Genomic DNA, 15,748 nt, shown 5'->3' with positions numbered 1-15,748 from the left:
GGAAGCCCAAGCGGCCAAATCCCAACTTTCAGCGATCTGGTGTCATTCTCTGCAGATTACAAATCGCAGATGATTGCCATTCAAAAAGTGTCGAAAGGCGTTCGTCCAAAGCCACACTACAGTCTTTGTACCGGCCACCGCCTCCCCACACCGGGCCACGGAGAGGCTCGTGGCCGGCTTGGCGTCGATCAGGCCAAGGACATAACCAACCCAAGCCGGGTAGTCCACTAATGCCAAATCTCAGTAATAACCCCGGACGCCTGAAAGCCTCGAAGTGCGCAGAGCGAGGCTACCTAGATTAGCATGAGTCGATGATACTATCGATCATTTCGGGCCAGTAATCCGGATACCACACGTTCTGTCTACAAGAGTCTGTCTGGGTGTTTGACGGCAGGAGCGTATGCTTTAGACAGCGGGATTGAATCTTGCAGTGGGGTGTCTATCGCACGACATTCACTAGGTGAAGCCGGGGCACCCCGTCACGCGGACGGAACTAGCCGCGGACTGGCGTTTGCTCTTCACCATTTGTCACTGCGACTAAAGTCGGTGCCGAGGCGGGGCAAGCTTAAAGGGCGAGCATGCTGCCCAAATGGTTCACGTCCATGGGTTTCGTATATGTTGGATTCTTCATAGAGTTTGGAAAGTATTGGGTATAATATCGTTATATCTTCTTTTTGAGTCCATGTATACGTTAAGTCTTTGCTCTATTTTAAGTGACTGGCTTTTACCGGCCTGCCGGTCCGGTATTTGTCGAAAAGCAAAAAGGAAAGAAAAAAAAGGCCAGCCCCAACAGCAAAACAGGTACCTAACGCCCAGAAGAACACAGTCCTATCTGATGACCCTATCTGTATGTATTCTCTGCACAGTGGGTGGCTGCGCGCGGGGGTCATATATAGTGTGCTGTTGTTCTCACCCGGAGCGTTGCGGGGAGGTGACCCCAGTTGTAATAAAGAAGATGTGAGACATGGCACACAGATTGTGTCTATTTCCGTTTCTCGTCCTACAGAACATCTATATACCCTGTGTTGCGTGAAGGGGCCGTTTTCTCCCTCGATTGCCATCCACCAGAGTTATGGCAGCCTTCTAAACCGTTAAATAAACTATGGAGGCTTCTTGATATTGATCCGAACCCCCTGGACATCCATCTTCTTTTCGCTAGATTGAGCCATCCTTATCACCTCCGCCGCGGGAGGCTCACCCAGCCATTCACCGAGACCATGGCAGAGGAGATCGACCCCAATACGACGTTCGAGGATAGCTTCCGGATGTCCCTGGAAACGGCTCTCTGGCACAAGATCCAGACGGGTAAAGAAGCGATCCAGAAGAGCCGTGACATTATCCAAACGCAATACAATGCCGTGAACGAGGAAATCAGATCATTTCAGAGCACGGCATCCGATCTGGCGACACTTTCCGGCAATCTCAGTAAGGAGAAGAACATGGCACATTCGTCGTTCTCGAAACTCGTCTCTGAGCTGCTGGGAGAGCTACTGGCAGAGTGGGATTGGAAGTGGGATTCGGAACATATACGACTCTCTGCTTCCATCATCGCAGCTCCGCCGCGTCGATCTGACACACCTCAACTTGACGAAGAGGAAGAAATAACGGCGTTGAACGAAGACGCTGCCCGAACTTTGGAAGAATATGTGAGGCGACCTACCTCTCCACTGGGGGTTTCCGCTGTTTACTGATATTCTGAAGGGCTATGACAAAATATTAAACTCCATTAACGACCGACAGGCGGTGCGCCTCGGTAAATCAGGCTACGTTTTCGAGTGGCCACCTGGCAGCGGCGTTCCTTGCATCATTCGCTGCCAACAGTGTGGCTTCACGGGCAACAACAACCCACTCAAGATTGACAACGCTTTCCTTGTTAGGACCCATTGGACCGGAGCCCACCCCGAGTGGAGGGGCGCCGATTACTACGCCCTGTTCGCTCAGATCATGACAGCGTTTACTTTTCGTGGTAAGTAAGGACGAACTATATGCTGTCGAGTAGTATTGTATAAGACACTGACGGTCAGGAAATAGTCGAAGGGAAGACAATGCAAGATGCACGGATGCACAACGAGGCCATCAGTAGGTTCCTATCGCCTGATATTCTTATTATAAACATTCTTCGCTAACTAAAGATTGCACAGGACGGAAGAACGAGGACAGTAAACGGAAACGCATATCACCTCAACAGAGACGCACGCTCACTCCCGCGGACTCTGTCACTAACGGACCCGCCTCTGCTAAGAACCCTGAGCGCAGTTCTGAGGGATATGGTAAAGATTCAATTACTGTGGCACTACCTGGTAACACGATAGCTGCTCCCCACCCCAGCAATAACAAGTCGAAAATGGTCGGCCCCCTCGCGCTCCGCCCATCGACAGAATCATCCCGCGACATAGTAAATTCACAGCCGGTCAAGAATATACCAGGTGTATATGACCTGCTCTCCTCTGATGAAGAGCCGATGATGGGCAAGCGGCCGCGTTGGGCAATCAACATAGACTGAGGCAGCACAAGACGGTATGAGACGAGAAGTTTGAAGTGGGCTGAAGTGGGCTGGACATCACAGCATTGAGTGATTGGAGGTTTACGTTTCCCATAAGAAGACAGAAGCATCCTTGGGAACTTTGATAATACTACATGTATGTACGAGGCCAGCAGCGGTGACCTAATGTATTACTACCTTGTGTATTATAAGAACCCTGTGGGCAACTGTCACCAACGTTGCTATTTTGATGATGGTTGATATTATTATTATAAACATCTATTCAAGAGTAATATGTCTACAACTTCAAATCACTGTATTTCTCGATACCTCGCTCGGCAAATATTTGTATCAGGCAACTGAACCCACCCAAGTGACAACGAGAATATTGTGCACTGGGAACGATGTATTGATTAAGCGTTCCAGGTCTGTAAGAGATAGTATGCCCACCCTCCCATAACTTGAAAGAGTGCTAAAAGAGACGGAAGTAGTGTGTACGAAAGAATGAAGCGGCTCTGTTTGCTTGCCTGGGCCCTGAGGCGTGAGTTGCAGTCACATCCAAGGGGTAAAGGTTGCCTAGCCTGCATGAAGAATGCCAGCATGGAAAATCCGGGGCTAATTGATTCGAACAAGTTTCCCGAAAGCGAAGGACAGGGAATTCGGTTCATAGATTGAAGTTGAAGTAACACGACAATAGCCAGATTAGCGTATTGGATGAGAAACTGGACACAACGTAGGGGGTGACATAACAGAGTGAGAGTAAGAAGAAGCTCAACAAACGCCAAATATGGGGAGAGCGGACATAGCTGCGCCCTTGGCAGGGCCTACAGGGGCTTGTTCTGAGGTTCAAATGCACCCCCAGGCGTCATGGGCTACTGCAATTAGTGCACTTGCCCCCTGCTCCCCCGGTTTGTTGGGGGTAAAGCAACGTGCAATGCGGGGTATGCACCTGAAATGGCGACAGGGGCCTTCTTTCTCTCCTCCGAAGGTCCTCGGTGCGATCAATTTTAGGTATTACCAACCAACATATGTATTCGATGATAACAATGGATCGTTTCATGTTACATATCAGATATTACCATGATCCAGTCCTTGTAGCGCGTGACTTTGCTTGCGGTATACCCACAGTCTGATGTAAGTCGTCGCCATGCCACCAGCAACCCGCCAAACAGAGGAGCCGATTGATCTCGGCAACAACATCTTCCTCTATGAGACTACCACAACCAAATCCCACAATGATGCCAACACCTCGCCGCTACCTGCGGCTGAGGCAGACCTCGAGACACCACCGCCACCCAGGCTCATCATCCTCTGCACGTGGCTCGGCGGCGCCACCACACAGCGCGTCAACAAGTACGTCGCCGGCTACCAGGCTCTGTACCCGACCCACCTGCTGTTGATCCGGACCGTATTTATCGACATTTCTCTCCGCACGTTCGCCGCCCTCCGTGCCCAACTCCAGCCTGCGCGCGACGCCATCTCGAGAATCATGGAGCAACACCCCAATGACGATGGACTCAACAACGGCATTCTTCTCCACATATTCTCCCACGGAGGCTGTAATCGCGCTCTTCAGCTGGCCTGGTCCCATGGATCGTCACCTTCCTCGCAGCTGTTTCGCGACAACCTGCGGCTGGTCGTTTTCGACTGCTGTCCCGGCGACGCCAGCTTCGACAAGGCGTACAAAGCAGCCATAATATCACTGCCCCAGACGCGTTTTCTTGACGTCCGCTCACTAGGGGCGCCCCTGGTCTACGGCGCCGTGGCCGCGATCCACGGCCTGCAGAGCGCGGGGCTCATGCGGTCGGTCCGCGAGCTGCGGCGGGAGCTCAACGACCCGAGCGCATTCGGGACACAGGCCGGGCGGCTGTACCTGTACTCGCGGGCGGACGCGATGGTGGCGGCCGAGGACGTGCTGGCGCATGCGCGGGAGGCCGGGGCGGGCTTGGGGTGTGCCGTCGAAACCGTGGAATTCGAAGAGGCGGCGCATTGCGCTCTGGTGCGGGAGGATGCGCAGAGGTACTGGGGCGCGGTCAAAGACGGTTGGGGAAGGAAGGGTTCAACCCGGCCGGCTCGAAGAGTCGATATGCATCCATCGTCAAGGCTGTGACGGGTGTACGAGAACATAGGTACAGTGTGATCGAAGCGTTTTTTGAAACTGCTGCACGGTGAAAATGGGATGCCAGTCGTACAAATGATTGTGAGTGATCAATATCCGAAACTTACTTATGTTTTAGGATTTCTTGACGGCTCATTGAAACTTGCCATCGTGGGATGAGTGCGAACAAACCAGAAACATCACTTTTGGACACGATCTGGAGGTAGAGGGTCAACATGACTTGTCATTGTTCCCTGTTACGAACAGTGGCAACGACACTAGACCCTTCGGTTATGCCACTTGGCTCAGGATGATACAGAATGCATAGGCCGTTTAAATCGATGATGAGTAACGAATGGAGTCGTAGCAAAGCAGGCGAGGTGCATATCAATTACCACCATGTCATTTTCGTGCCTCACATATTGAATTTATTGTTCTACTACATCACTTTTAAGGGTATAAATGGAGCGCCGATCTGCTCAAGAAGTGGTAAAGAAACCATTCTCACCTTCCAACTCATTTTCCGAGACAAAGTTCCCAGTGACATACCGAGGAGCCAGAACCACCAATTATCACTGTCCGGGAATTCATCATGCATCTCCTATCCGTATTTATTCTCGTTAACCTTGCGTCCTCTGCCTGTGGAAACTTCTGGGTCTTTGAGGAGGGTGACATCTCTGGCACGACGCTCTATCCTGGCTACAGGTTCTTCAACGTATGTGCTATGATTCCCTTTACATATCGGTTTCCAAAAAGCACCCTAGTTATGGAATAGACGTCATTTTCTAACACCAAGACTAGGAAAGCTACCCCAACGTAGGTGATTCACTACGGTGGCCTTTTCCATCTCTGTCATTGTGTGTGTTCCCAATTAAACCAGACCCGCATACTTGTCTTGTCACACTCTGCAACACGCCGAATTGCCACGATGTCGTGGCTTGCTAAACTAAAGAGCATATAGTGCGATGAGGTAAAGAGTGCAATCTGGTGGCAGGTGCAAGATGACGTTAGTGGTGACAAGAAGGGTGTTCGTGCCGAAGGCACTGATCTTCTGTCGCCTGATATCCTAGAGGTTCACGTGGACAACGTCTATTTCAGTAAGTTTTGCCCTTTATAGTTAGCCCTCGGGACCACCTTTATTCTTCAGGGGTGTTTCTTTATAAGGACCTGGATCTGATTGATACATTTTACTTCATAGCAATCTACAAGCACATCAATTATGCCATCTATGATGTAGAGGCCAATTATCGTGGATTTTGCCAGCCAGTCGCCGGCGTCGCCTATAACTGTGTGGGTGACTCTTCCACATCCTACGGCCGCTCCGTGTATCACTGCACTTGCGACTACGTTGCGGTAGACATGAATTGAAAATGGTATCGTGGATGGCGTTCGGGGGCAGGAGAGAGCTAAAAACGACAGTGGGACGGGCTCACTCGCGTATACGGCGACTTGTGGCGAATAAGCTAGATCAATATCTGGTTGCATACGTAACTACAAATTCTAGCATCAATTGTCATCAATGCGTAGTACGAACGCTCTTTCGTCAGTGCAAAGTCATGGGGACTTGGGATATAAGGTCATGACAAATTATGGGAGGTCTTATAATCACGTGTTATCTGCCCCCTGAGTAAACATCGAATGTAGCATGGTCTCTATCCGGTCAGATGGTTTTATTATTTAAATGGAATCCTCCGTGACACAGGATAAGAGGTTCCGTACCCGCTTCAACCTTTCTCTCCAGTGCAACATCAATTGCATGCCAAGCGATCTGCCTACTCGCGCCACGCGTAGCTTCCATCATCACTTACTTGTCAGTCGCGGCGCCATGCATTGGCTTTTCACATTCCTTCTGTTGGGGTTTGCGTCCCTTGCCCTCGGGAACTTCTGGGTTTTCTACGAGGTAGATGAAAGCGACACCTAATACACAGGTTGCAAGTTCTTCAATGTAAGGCCCCCGGTGCTAAATACCAGACATGCCAATTTCTAACAGCGAGTCTAGGAGAGCTACCCCAGTGTATGTTATATCCCCACAGTAATCGTTTCTCATCGTTCTACCTCTTTCTTGATGAATGGCATCTTTTCGTACTGGGCTACTACACCCGTCCGTTATGACCACTGAAACGAACCTCGACAAAACCAAAAACGAGTATTTCGCTAACATGAAAACGCAAGTGTGACGAAGTGGGGGCAGCAGAGCGCTGGCCCCTAGCAAGTGATGTGAGCGGCAGACAGAGGGGTGTCCGTGTTACTGGCGACGACAGGACATTGCCAGATGTCTTCGAGGTCAATGTGGGAACCTTGCACTACAGTGAGTTCACCCATAGCGGTCTCCCACAGTTCTTTCACCTCTCGCCCCCCTTTTCCCCCTTCCACATCCGCTAAGAAAGTTGCTCTAATTCATGCCTTCAAAAGCTATAGCAATCTATAAGGACAGGGGATACGGCATCTTCGACACCCACGGCACCCAACACGGATTCTGCCAGTCTTACAACGCCATCCCTTATTTCTGCGTAGATGTTAATTGGTACGGCACCTCCGTGTTCCACTGCAACAGCGACTACGACGCGGCACAGATGAATGTTTGGCCGTGATGTGGCATGCTCCTCTTGTTTAGGTGAAACAAGAAAATGTTCTGTAGTTTCGTCACATTTATGTCATTTTGACATAAGACGTTGAGATTTATGCTCAGGGCGGTGACCTTTATGTATCCGTGGGCATAGGTTTAATAAGGCGGAGTCTGGCCTGGAACCCAACGCCGGTTACCGGAAGAAAAGAAAAAGGGGTGACAGGGTTTCCGGATTCCGACCTCCGATCCCCGTGCGAGGTTGGTAATGCTGGTTGTCCGTCAGCCACTGTGGCTGATAATATACCCCAGCCTCCACCCCCTGCATGGGAGTTGCAGCGATAGGACCGTGTATGACGAGTCTTGGAGCTTTAGCAAAAGTTTATGTTACACTGACAGGATTGGCTGCTGTTTCTGCAGTTGCAGGCGCTCACTGCATACCTCTTTGAGCGTCGAAGAACTGCGGGGCATTCCACCCCACCACCAGACATGGATGATGTAGTGCGCATCAATGCATGGGGAGGGAGCACGGTGCCTCGGATGTTACCAGATTGGTACAATTGATGATGTTGCATTGGCCGTACCAGTGAACATCCAATCCAGGTGTCATTTGTTTTATTGATCACTCCCAGTTCTCCCTATTTTCTAAACAAACCCAAAATCCCAGTTGGTACCTTGACCGAAAAGCTTGAACTCTTCGAGACTCTCAATCACCGACGCCACCCGCGGAACCATGAACTGTAAGTCTGCAAGGGCTGTGGCACAATGAACGCTGTCGCATAGCCATCCCTGCCCCTGACTGACGCCTCCAAAGCAGTGACCGGCGCAAGCGCCGCCATTGGCACAGCGGCCGTTGCCGCCTACCTCGATGGCAAATACCACATTCGGGAAGATCTGTCGGCCCCCAGCCCGTACTGGCGCATACTGAAGCTTCAGCTCCTCATGAAGCGCAAGCAGTGGGCCGACAAATTGACCGTATACGATATGCTCCATGACTACGCCAATTCGTCCATGGGCGACCGCTTATTTCTGATCTTCGAGGGCCGCACCTGGACCTACGCCCAATTCTTCGCCGCCCTACAGCCCGTCGGCAACTGGCTCATTAATGAACTCGGCGTCCAGCGCGGCGAGGTTGTCGCTATTGACAGCGGCAATTGCCCCGAGTACCTTATGCTCCTGTTCGCTTTGAATGGCATAGGCGCGGCCGTCGCGCTTCTCAACTGCAATCTGACCGGAAAGGCCCTTGTGCACTGCGCCAAGATCGCGTCGACGCGATACATCCTGACCGAGAACCACGTTCAGCACCTGGTTGACCCCGTCGAGGAGGAGCTAGCCCAGTCCGGCTGCCAGGTAGTGCGATTCGACCGCCACAAGTTGGAGAACCTTCCCGACACTGGCCCCATCCCGCGCTCGCGGCGGGCGAAGCTGGACTTCACGGACTTGGCCGTGCTCCTGTACACCTCTGGAACTACCGGCCTTCCCAAAGGCGTCGCCACTACCCGGTTCCAGCAGGTCGTCCTCTCCCACGGCGCATTCACGAACCACCTCCGCATGGGGCCCGGCGACCGCATGTACACCTGCCTGCCCCTCTACCACGCCGCCGGCTACGGCCTCTGCATCCTCAGCTGCATCGGGACCGGCGCCGCCGTCGCCCTGTCCCGCAAGTTCTCGCACCGCACCTTCTGGCCCGAGGTGCACGCCTCGGGCGCCACGCACCTGCAGTACGTCGGCGAGCTGTGCCGGTACCTCGTCAACGCGCCCCCGGCCCGCTCGACCGGGGTCACAAGGTGCGCATGGCGTGGGGCAACGGCATGCGGCCCGACGTCTGGGAGCCCTTCCGCGAGCGCTTCGGCATCGAGTGCATCAACGAGCTGTACGCGGCCAGCGACGGCCCGGCCTTCACCGCGAACGCGAACCGGGGGACTTCTCGCGCAGCGCCATCGCGGTGCGGGGCCCGCTCTGGCACCTCAAGAACTACGGCCTCGAGACGCGCGCCCGCATCGATCCGGAGACGCAGGACCTCGTGCGCGGCGCCGACGGGTTCGCGGTCCGCGCCCGGCGCGGAGAGGCGGGCGAGATGCTGTACTGGGCCAGCCCCGCGAACCCGGCGTCCGCGAGCCCGTACTACAAGAACCCCGAAGCGACGCAGAAGCGGTATGTCCGCGACGTCTTCAGGAAGGGCGACTGCTGGTTCCGGTCGGGCGACCTGATGCGGCTCGACGCCGAGGGCCGGCTGTACTTTGTCGACCGGCTCGGCGACACGTTCCGCTGGCACTCGGAGAATGTCTCGACCAATGAGGTCAGCGACATGGTCGGCGAGTTTTCGCAGATCGCCGAGACGAACGTCTACGGCGTGCTGGTACCCCGGGCGGACGGGCGGGCCGGGTGCGCGGCCGTCGTGGTGCGCGAGGATGTCGGCGGCGCGGACGGGGTGGACTGGAAGGCGCTGGCGGTGCACTGTCGGGCGCGGCTGCCCAAGTACGCGGTCCCGCTGTTCATCCGCGTGGTCAAGGAGCTGGAGTACACTGGTAACATGAAGCTGCGCAAGGAGGGGCTGAGGTCTGAGGGGGTGGACCTCGAGGTTATGGAGAAGAACGCCAAGGAGAAGGGTAAGGAGCCGGATTCGATGTTCTGGCTGCCTCCTGGATCGGAGGAGTACGTGCCGTTTCGACACACGGATCTGCATGAGTTACGGGGTGGTCGGGTTAAGCTTTGAGAGGCTGGAGACTTTGGTTTTACGGTTGTTCGTGATGAGCTTTAAGGTTCAACATCCCCTGGCGTTTCATTTTACGATGTTTTAATTGTTTCTGGTTTGTCCCTTGCATTGCAGCACTAACTTAATTTTGTCAACGCCCCTTGTCAGCCACATATTGTCGGAGCCCCTCCCAGAAGGGATAATCGTAGTCGCCCCGAGCTTGAATTGTGATGCGGCCGGCACCTACAATTCATATCATTGAGCAAGAGGAAGGCCCTCTCCGCTAAGTCAGCATTGAATCATTAAGACCCTGTCAACCGCCGACCATCGGCGCTGAGAGTAAAAGCAACCACGCATGATGCATTCAGACATCTGCAAAAAGGGGTCCAGGCTCATGGCTTCAGCTAAGCTGCTGCATATCTCCGACAAGTCTCCGAGACGGAGCGGGGTTGTTTCGGCCGCCTTGCAGACCATGCAGGAGACTGCCGTCATACTGGGTTGTTTCGACTTCGCCAGGTCGCGGCTATCGTCGCTCAAGGCCGCACGTCGCGACGTTAGCGACATCCGAGATGCAGCTAAATATCGGGCCTTTGCTAGCGGAGGATGGTAGGGTCCACCCACGATGTCATGTTGCGTAAACCCTATAGGTGGACCGCAGCTGCCCTAGCCGGCGCTAGCATACCTAGGGAGCATTGCAGTTGGTTCGATAGGCTATTTGGGTTTCGGGATCGTCGAGAGGTGGCTCCGAATAGCCTTGAACTTCCTTGCCGTTCGCGACATAGCTCTGCATATGGTTGAACATTACGGGCTGTTGAAAGGTTCCGGCCCAGCCCTCGCTTACGATTTGGGATTCGCAATTACCCCTCATCTACAGATAATACCTCATAGGTTCGCTGGCACACGTTGACCATAAGTAGCCCCCTCTTCCCCAACTCGACTTCAGGACAATCTGTCATCCAAATCTCATCACATTACATTCGACCGAATCAACATTTACCTAAACTACAAAATCCTTAACTCTTGCGGTATGAGCAACATGGAGAGCCATGGAGTCATGTCATGATGGGAGTCTTTGATCAAGGTAACTATGCAAAAGAATGCAGCCGGGTGTTTGACCTTGCCTCGCCCATGCTACCACTGCTCCGCTCGTCGGTAGGGCCAGCTTTTACTCTCGGACAAAAGCTACCCTCCAGGGACGATGGCAGCGTCGGCAGGCAGGTCAATCTGAGAAATACCGGTGAACTTGATCTGGATAATACCAGCGAAAGGACATGCTTCTTTGACATCCTACCCCCTTTACCCGTTGCGTGACGATGGCACTGACTCGTCCAGCTTCTTGCTTGATCTCCCATCATGTCGACGGATAAGATCACTTTCTTGACCAACTGGTTAGGACTAACTTGGCATCAGTGCACGGTGAACTTGGCTGACTTCTGATAGGCACGCGACGCCATACCACGCCCCGCTCTATCTGGCTCAGGCCAAGGGCTACTTCAAGGATGAAGGCATTATGGTTGCTCTCCTCGAGCCCAATGACCCTAGTGTAAGTATCGTCGATGCCCTGGTTGGCGTTGCACTACTGACCCTCGTTCCAGGATGTCACCGAAATCATTGGCAGTGGCAAGGCCGACCTTGGATTCAAGGCCATGATCCACACCCTCGCTGTAAGCCTGCTCCCATAGCCTCCTCTATAAGGGCACATGTTAACATGTCTTGACGTTAGGCCAAAGCCCGCGGCTTCCCAGTCCAGTCCATCGGCAGCCTGCTGGACGAGCCCTTCACCGGCGTCGTCTACCTCAAGGAGTCCGGCATCACGCCCGACTTCCGCACCCTCAAGGGCAAGCGCATCGGCTACGTCGGCGAGTTCGGCAAGATCCAGATCGACGAGCTGACGTCGCACTACGGCATGCAGCCGTCCGACTACACGGCGGTGCGGTGCGGCATGAACGTCTCGCGCGCCATCATCCAGGGCGAGATCGACGCCGGCATCGGCCTCGAGAACGTGCAGATGGTCGAGCTCGAGGAGTGGCTCGCCGCGCAAGGCCGCGCCAAGTCCGACGTGCAGATGCTGCGCATCGACGAGCTGGCCGAGCTGGGCTGCTGCTGCTTCTGTTCCATCCTCTACATCGGCAACGAGGCCTTTATCGAAAAGCACCCGGACCAGGTCCGCGCCTTCCTGCGCGCCGTCAAGCGCGCCACCGACTTCGTGCTCGCGGACCCGGCGGGCGCGTGGGCCGAGTACGTCGACTTCAAGCCCGTCATGGGCTCGGAGCTGAACCGCAAGATCTTCGAGCGCAGCTACGCTTACTTCTCGGCCGACCTCCAGAACGTCGCGCGCGACTGGGACAAGGTCACGCGCTACGGCAAGCGGCTCAGGGTGCTCGCAGCGGACTTTTCGCCCAACTACACGAACGGGTTCCTCGGGTGGGAGCTTAGCGGCGACTCGCAGGACCCCACGGGCGATCAGAAGAAGATCGCGGAGCTGCAGAAGAATGTCGCGGCCAACGGCGGGTTCTGTCGACTACCTGCAAGGGCGGTGGTTGCTATCTAAGACGTAGGCTTCTTCTGTGCGAGCATGAGTTGTTGAGATGCTGTCGTTGTTGATGCTTGGGAATTCCACAATCCTTCGAAACATCGAATACTCGGGACACTCGTTTTCATGGATCTGCACTCAATTAATCTAGACACTCGCTTATCGAACTCCAATGTTGGCTTTGCCGACCCCTAAATGAAATTGGTAGCATTTTCGCCTTATTACCCCTTGCGTGAGCATCTTCCCCGGCAAACAAACATGTGTGAAGAGGTGGCTCACTTCAGCCTATGGAACCGAGGTTAGTATACGCTTGACTATGTGATTTGATACTCAGCCACTATGATTCTGAGGTATGAGAGAACGAGTCAACAAACCTGGTGTATCCTAGGCCCGCAGTTCATGAAGGAGTAATATGTCCTTGCGACGTCGTGTACGGAAATGTAGCAAATAAACAAACCAGGAACTGGAGATAGCCATCCTTGGGGTTTCTCTGCTCCCCTATCCTCCACATTACCCCATTACTTCACCCTTTATAAATCGACAATGGTGTCGTTACCCAACCCTCGATCCGGCATCCTGGGTTCTGTATTTGTGCCAGTACTTCGACAGTAGCGAGTACTGGTACTATAATTGCTTCGTATCTCAGGAAATCGGAACGCCATCTTGAAGAAAGGCCCCTATTCCATTATTCCCTACACCGAATTAACAACGTCCCACAACGACCCTCAGTTATGCAGGTTGGCGACCTTATCTTAAAAAAGGGGTAAATGTTATAAACAGCTCCTCGACTGATGATTAGCTGGCTATGTTCCATGACATCTAACGCGCCCCAGTGTGCGACAAGCAAGTGCAATATTTTCACAGGTATTAATAATGGGGAGTATTATCAGTCTCAAAATATATACCATATACCTGAGCTATACCAGGCGTCTCTTTTGTCTTCTACGGTGCTTTTCATTCATCGCCAATTTTGACGTCTTTCACCTGCTGATCCTTTCATGCACTGCAACCTATGTTGCATATCTGCTGTTGTCGAGCAGGTCGCCGATAGTGGGGGTACGTCAAGTACATTGCGGCTCATGAGCGGCTCGGCCGCCTTGACCCACGTACTATTCGTCGCCAGCAAGCCGCAACTGGACTTCACGATGCGGCTCAGTGCAATGCCGTTTTCCAAGACCTAGCCCTATGCAGCCGCAAGCTAAGACCGCATATCGGTCCAGATCCAACGCGACTGAAAGACACACTACCTTTCGGATTAGTTACCCTACTGGATCTAATTTGCGTTTCTGCATCCAGCTCATCACCCGAGGCAGATTAAGTTATTCCCTGACACCTTCCCACTCGATCGAAAACATCCTCCTCGGCCGTTGTACGACCCGCCAACGCAATGGAGTACGGAACCGACAGACGAGCCGGGCACACCGAGCACAGCGATGGCCAACTGGCATTACACCCCAGGATGCACGAGAATCCGTTTACGGTAGCGGCGTATCTCAGACTGGAAGACGTCAACAAGCTGGCGCGTACCATCTTCATCCCTCGCGTCGTGCAAATCACCCGGCTCCTGTATCCGCTCGTGGCAAACCCCGATGAGCGCCATTCTCTTGACAGAGTGTTCGACGACTTCTTCCTAAGGGACTCTGATGCCGAATTCCGTGACAAACGACACCCTGAGTCTTTCTCGGATTTCCGGGAGTGGGTGCATCTTTGTGCTATCGGCGAGTGTGGATCCGACGGCAAGCCGGCTGCTCTTGTCTACTTATTGGTGTATGCGTTCGACTTGCTCACCCGGGACGAAGATGCACCGGGCACGACATCACAGGGACCGGGGCATCTGGACATTACCGGTGCTCAGCTCGATAACATGGTAGAAGGCGTTTACGACTTGGCCGAGGGCTTTCCTAAGGGAGGCTTGAAAGTTACTTCCAAGCGTACGTCGGAAGAATATGCGGAAGAGCCATTCGAGAAGGCCCAAGCCATAGTTACAAGACTCATCCCCGAGGTACGCATCCTGGTTCCACCCGTTCGCCTTTTTTTCTTTTTTTCTTTCTTTTTGTAATAATCACTACCAAGGTCTCGTACTAACCGCCGATCTCATAATTCACAGAGCCCATGGACCGAGGACATCCGCCCCAAGATCCGCCACTATCCCGAGTACAAGGAGCACGAATTCGAAAGTACTGCCGCATCATCGTCCTGGTACAATACTGTGCTCGCGAGATGTTGGAGCTGGCGACCGCCTCGAGAGCTCTGGGTGCTGCCGCTTCTTCTCGGGAGGCCGGCATCATGTTCCCCGAAGGCCGGACCGGTACCGACAACTACAAGCGCGTATACCTCAGAAGCGTGCACCTGGCGCAGTGGGACCTGCCCGTTGGGCAGCGGCATAAGCCATGGTGGATGCGGGAGAGCCGGACCTCGCCCCCCTCAGGCCCTTGAACCTTGGAATAATCCCTTCGGGTTACCTGATCTAGTTAAGGTTCACTCCCAGCTAGATAGTCGGCATGCGACTGGTCCAGCAGTTGTAGCCTGTTATGTGTGTATTCCCTTTAGAACGTACAAATGAGATAGTGGATTAGGAAAGAAAAAGATTTGTTCGTGGTCCATTGACAATAGAATGATAGTAAAATAAACATAGACTGTTGAGTAGTATACCAATGCGAAGAGGTACTGCCCATTAGCCTCGAATCATAAATAAGGGATAAGGAGGGTTGAGATGTGCCCTGATCTCAGGTATTTCAAATAACTTAATTTTAGCTAAACAGAGAGACGAGAATGCTTGTCTCGGAGTTTATGGGCCTCGTCTCTCTAACTGCCGCAACATCAGCGAAACAGAAAGAGAGATCTCGGAGCCGGCAATTCGTTTTCCAGGTACCTATTGTATCGCAATTTAAATCTATAGGATGTCCTGAGGAGCCCAGTATGGGGAAATTTCATCGGATCTGTCCATTGGACAGGCCATGGTAGATAGTACATGTATTGGGGTCCTGGAGGTGCACGGGTTTTGAAGCACGGGGGTGACTGTCATAACCATTATGCTTCTTTCTATGGCCAACAATAGCCGTCCGTCTCGGATGCCGCCACAACGGAAAACAAGCAAATGGCGCCCTCCGAGCCCGAAGTCTTTTCAATGATGGTCGTTGGGTATCCGACCTCAACCGGCGACGGTGGTGGGGGTGGCGGCTTCAGCTTTCAAAACTTGGCTTGAACGTTCAATCGCATCGAAACTTCAGCCCTGCACGTCAAAAGCGCTGTTTCGTAAGAAGACATGGGATAGGAGGTCTTGCATTCGGCCGAGACTTAGCTGAGCAACTAAAAGGTTGGCAGCCACAACTTTATGATGCAGGTCTATGCTCCAGCGCTGGTGACATGTGTAGAAT

At 53.3% G+C, this 15,748-nt stretch overlaps 7 protein-coding genes across 7 annotated transcripts; all 7 read left to right on the top strand.

Moving 5' to 3' along the window:
• Positions 1 to 1,217: 1,217 nt before the first annotated feature.
• PG997_014025 (uncharacterized protein) lies at positions 1,218 to 2,503 on the top strand (the record flags this gene model as incomplete). The annotated part of the gene is made up of 4 exons (XM_066818339.1): positions 1,218 to 1,646; positions 1,702 to 1,966; positions 2,032 to 2,079; positions 2,142 to 2,503. The coding sequence occupies 4 exons, from the start codon at positions 1,218 to 1,220 to the stop codon at positions 2,501 to 2,503; spliced, it is 1,104 nt and encodes a 367-aa protein (XP_066664031.1).
• A 1,126-nt stretch (positions 2,504 to 3,629) lies between these two features.
• Positions 3,630 to 4,592, top strand: PG997_014024 (uncharacterized protein; the record flags this gene model as incomplete). The annotated part of the gene is made up of 1 exon (XM_066818338.1): positions 3,630 to 4,592. The coding sequence occupies one exon, from the start codon at positions 3,630 to 3,632 to the stop codon at positions 4,590 to 4,592; it is 963 nt and encodes a 320-aa protein (XP_066664030.1).
• A 580-nt stretch (positions 4,593 to 5,172) lies between these two features.
• Positions 5,173 to 5,948, top strand: PG997_014023 (uncharacterized protein; the record flags this gene model as incomplete). The annotated part of the gene is made up of 3 exons (XM_066818337.1): positions 5,173 to 5,295; positions 5,542 to 5,677; positions 5,779 to 5,948. 3 exons carry the CDS (start codon positions 5,173 to 5,175, stop codon positions 5,946 to 5,948), a joined length of 429 nt encoding a protein of 142 aa, XP_066664029.1.
• A 1,928-nt stretch (positions 5,949 to 7,876) lies between these two features.
• On the top strand, positions 7,877 to 9,859 carry PG997_014022 (uncharacterized protein; the record flags this gene model as incomplete). Its single annotated transcript, XM_066818336.1, has 4 exons — positions 7,877 to 7,883; positions 7,961 to 8,892; positions 8,931 to 9,016; positions 9,079 to 9,859. The coding sequence occupies 4 exons, from the start codon at positions 7,877 to 7,879 to the stop codon at positions 9,857 to 9,859; spliced, it is 1,806 nt and encodes a 601-aa protein (XP_066664028.1).
• A 373-nt stretch (positions 9,860 to 10,232) lies between these two features.
• On the top strand, positions 10,233 to 10,448 carry PG997_014021 (uncharacterized protein; the record flags this gene model as incomplete). The annotated part of the gene is made up of 1 exon (XM_066818335.1): positions 10,233 to 10,448. One exon carries the CDS (start codon positions 10,233 to 10,235, stop codon positions 10,446 to 10,448), a length of 216 nt encoding a protein of 71 aa, XP_066664027.1.
• A 743-nt stretch (positions 10,449 to 11,191) lies between these two features.
• Positions 11,192 to 12,389, top strand: PG997_014020 (putative thiamine repressed n.t1.c1 protein; the record flags this gene model as incomplete). The annotated part of the gene is made up of 4 exons (XM_066818334.1): positions 11,192 to 11,226; positions 11,279 to 11,381; positions 11,434 to 11,502; positions 11,562 to 12,389. The coding sequence occupies 4 exons, from the start codon at positions 11,192 to 11,194 to the stop codon at positions 12,387 to 12,389; spliced, it is 1,035 nt and encodes a 344-aa protein (XP_066664026.1).
• Positions 12,390 to 13,758: 1,369 nt separating this feature from the next.
• On the top strand, positions 13,759 to 14,807 carry PG997_014019 (uncharacterized protein; the record flags this gene model as incomplete). The annotated part of the gene is made up of 2 exons (XM_066818333.1): positions 13,759 to 14,302; positions 14,479 to 14,807. 2 exons carry the CDS (start codon positions 13,759 to 13,761, stop codon positions 14,805 to 14,807), a joined length of 873 nt encoding a protein of 290 aa, XP_066664025.1.
• Between the last annotated feature and the right edge of the window lie 941 nt (positions 14,808 to 15,748).

Source organism: Apiospora hydei, assembly GCF_038363865.1.
Source record: "Apiospora hydei strain CBS 114990 chromosome Unknown utg000009l_segment0_segment0, whole genome shotgun sequence".
Taxonomy (NCBI): Eukaryota; Fungi; Ascomycota; class Sordariomycetes; order Amphisphaeriales; family Apiosporaceae; genus Apiospora; species Apiospora hydei.
The sequence above is the reverse complement of the archived record's forward strand: the minus strand, read 5'-3'. Positions and strand labels throughout refer to the sequence as shown.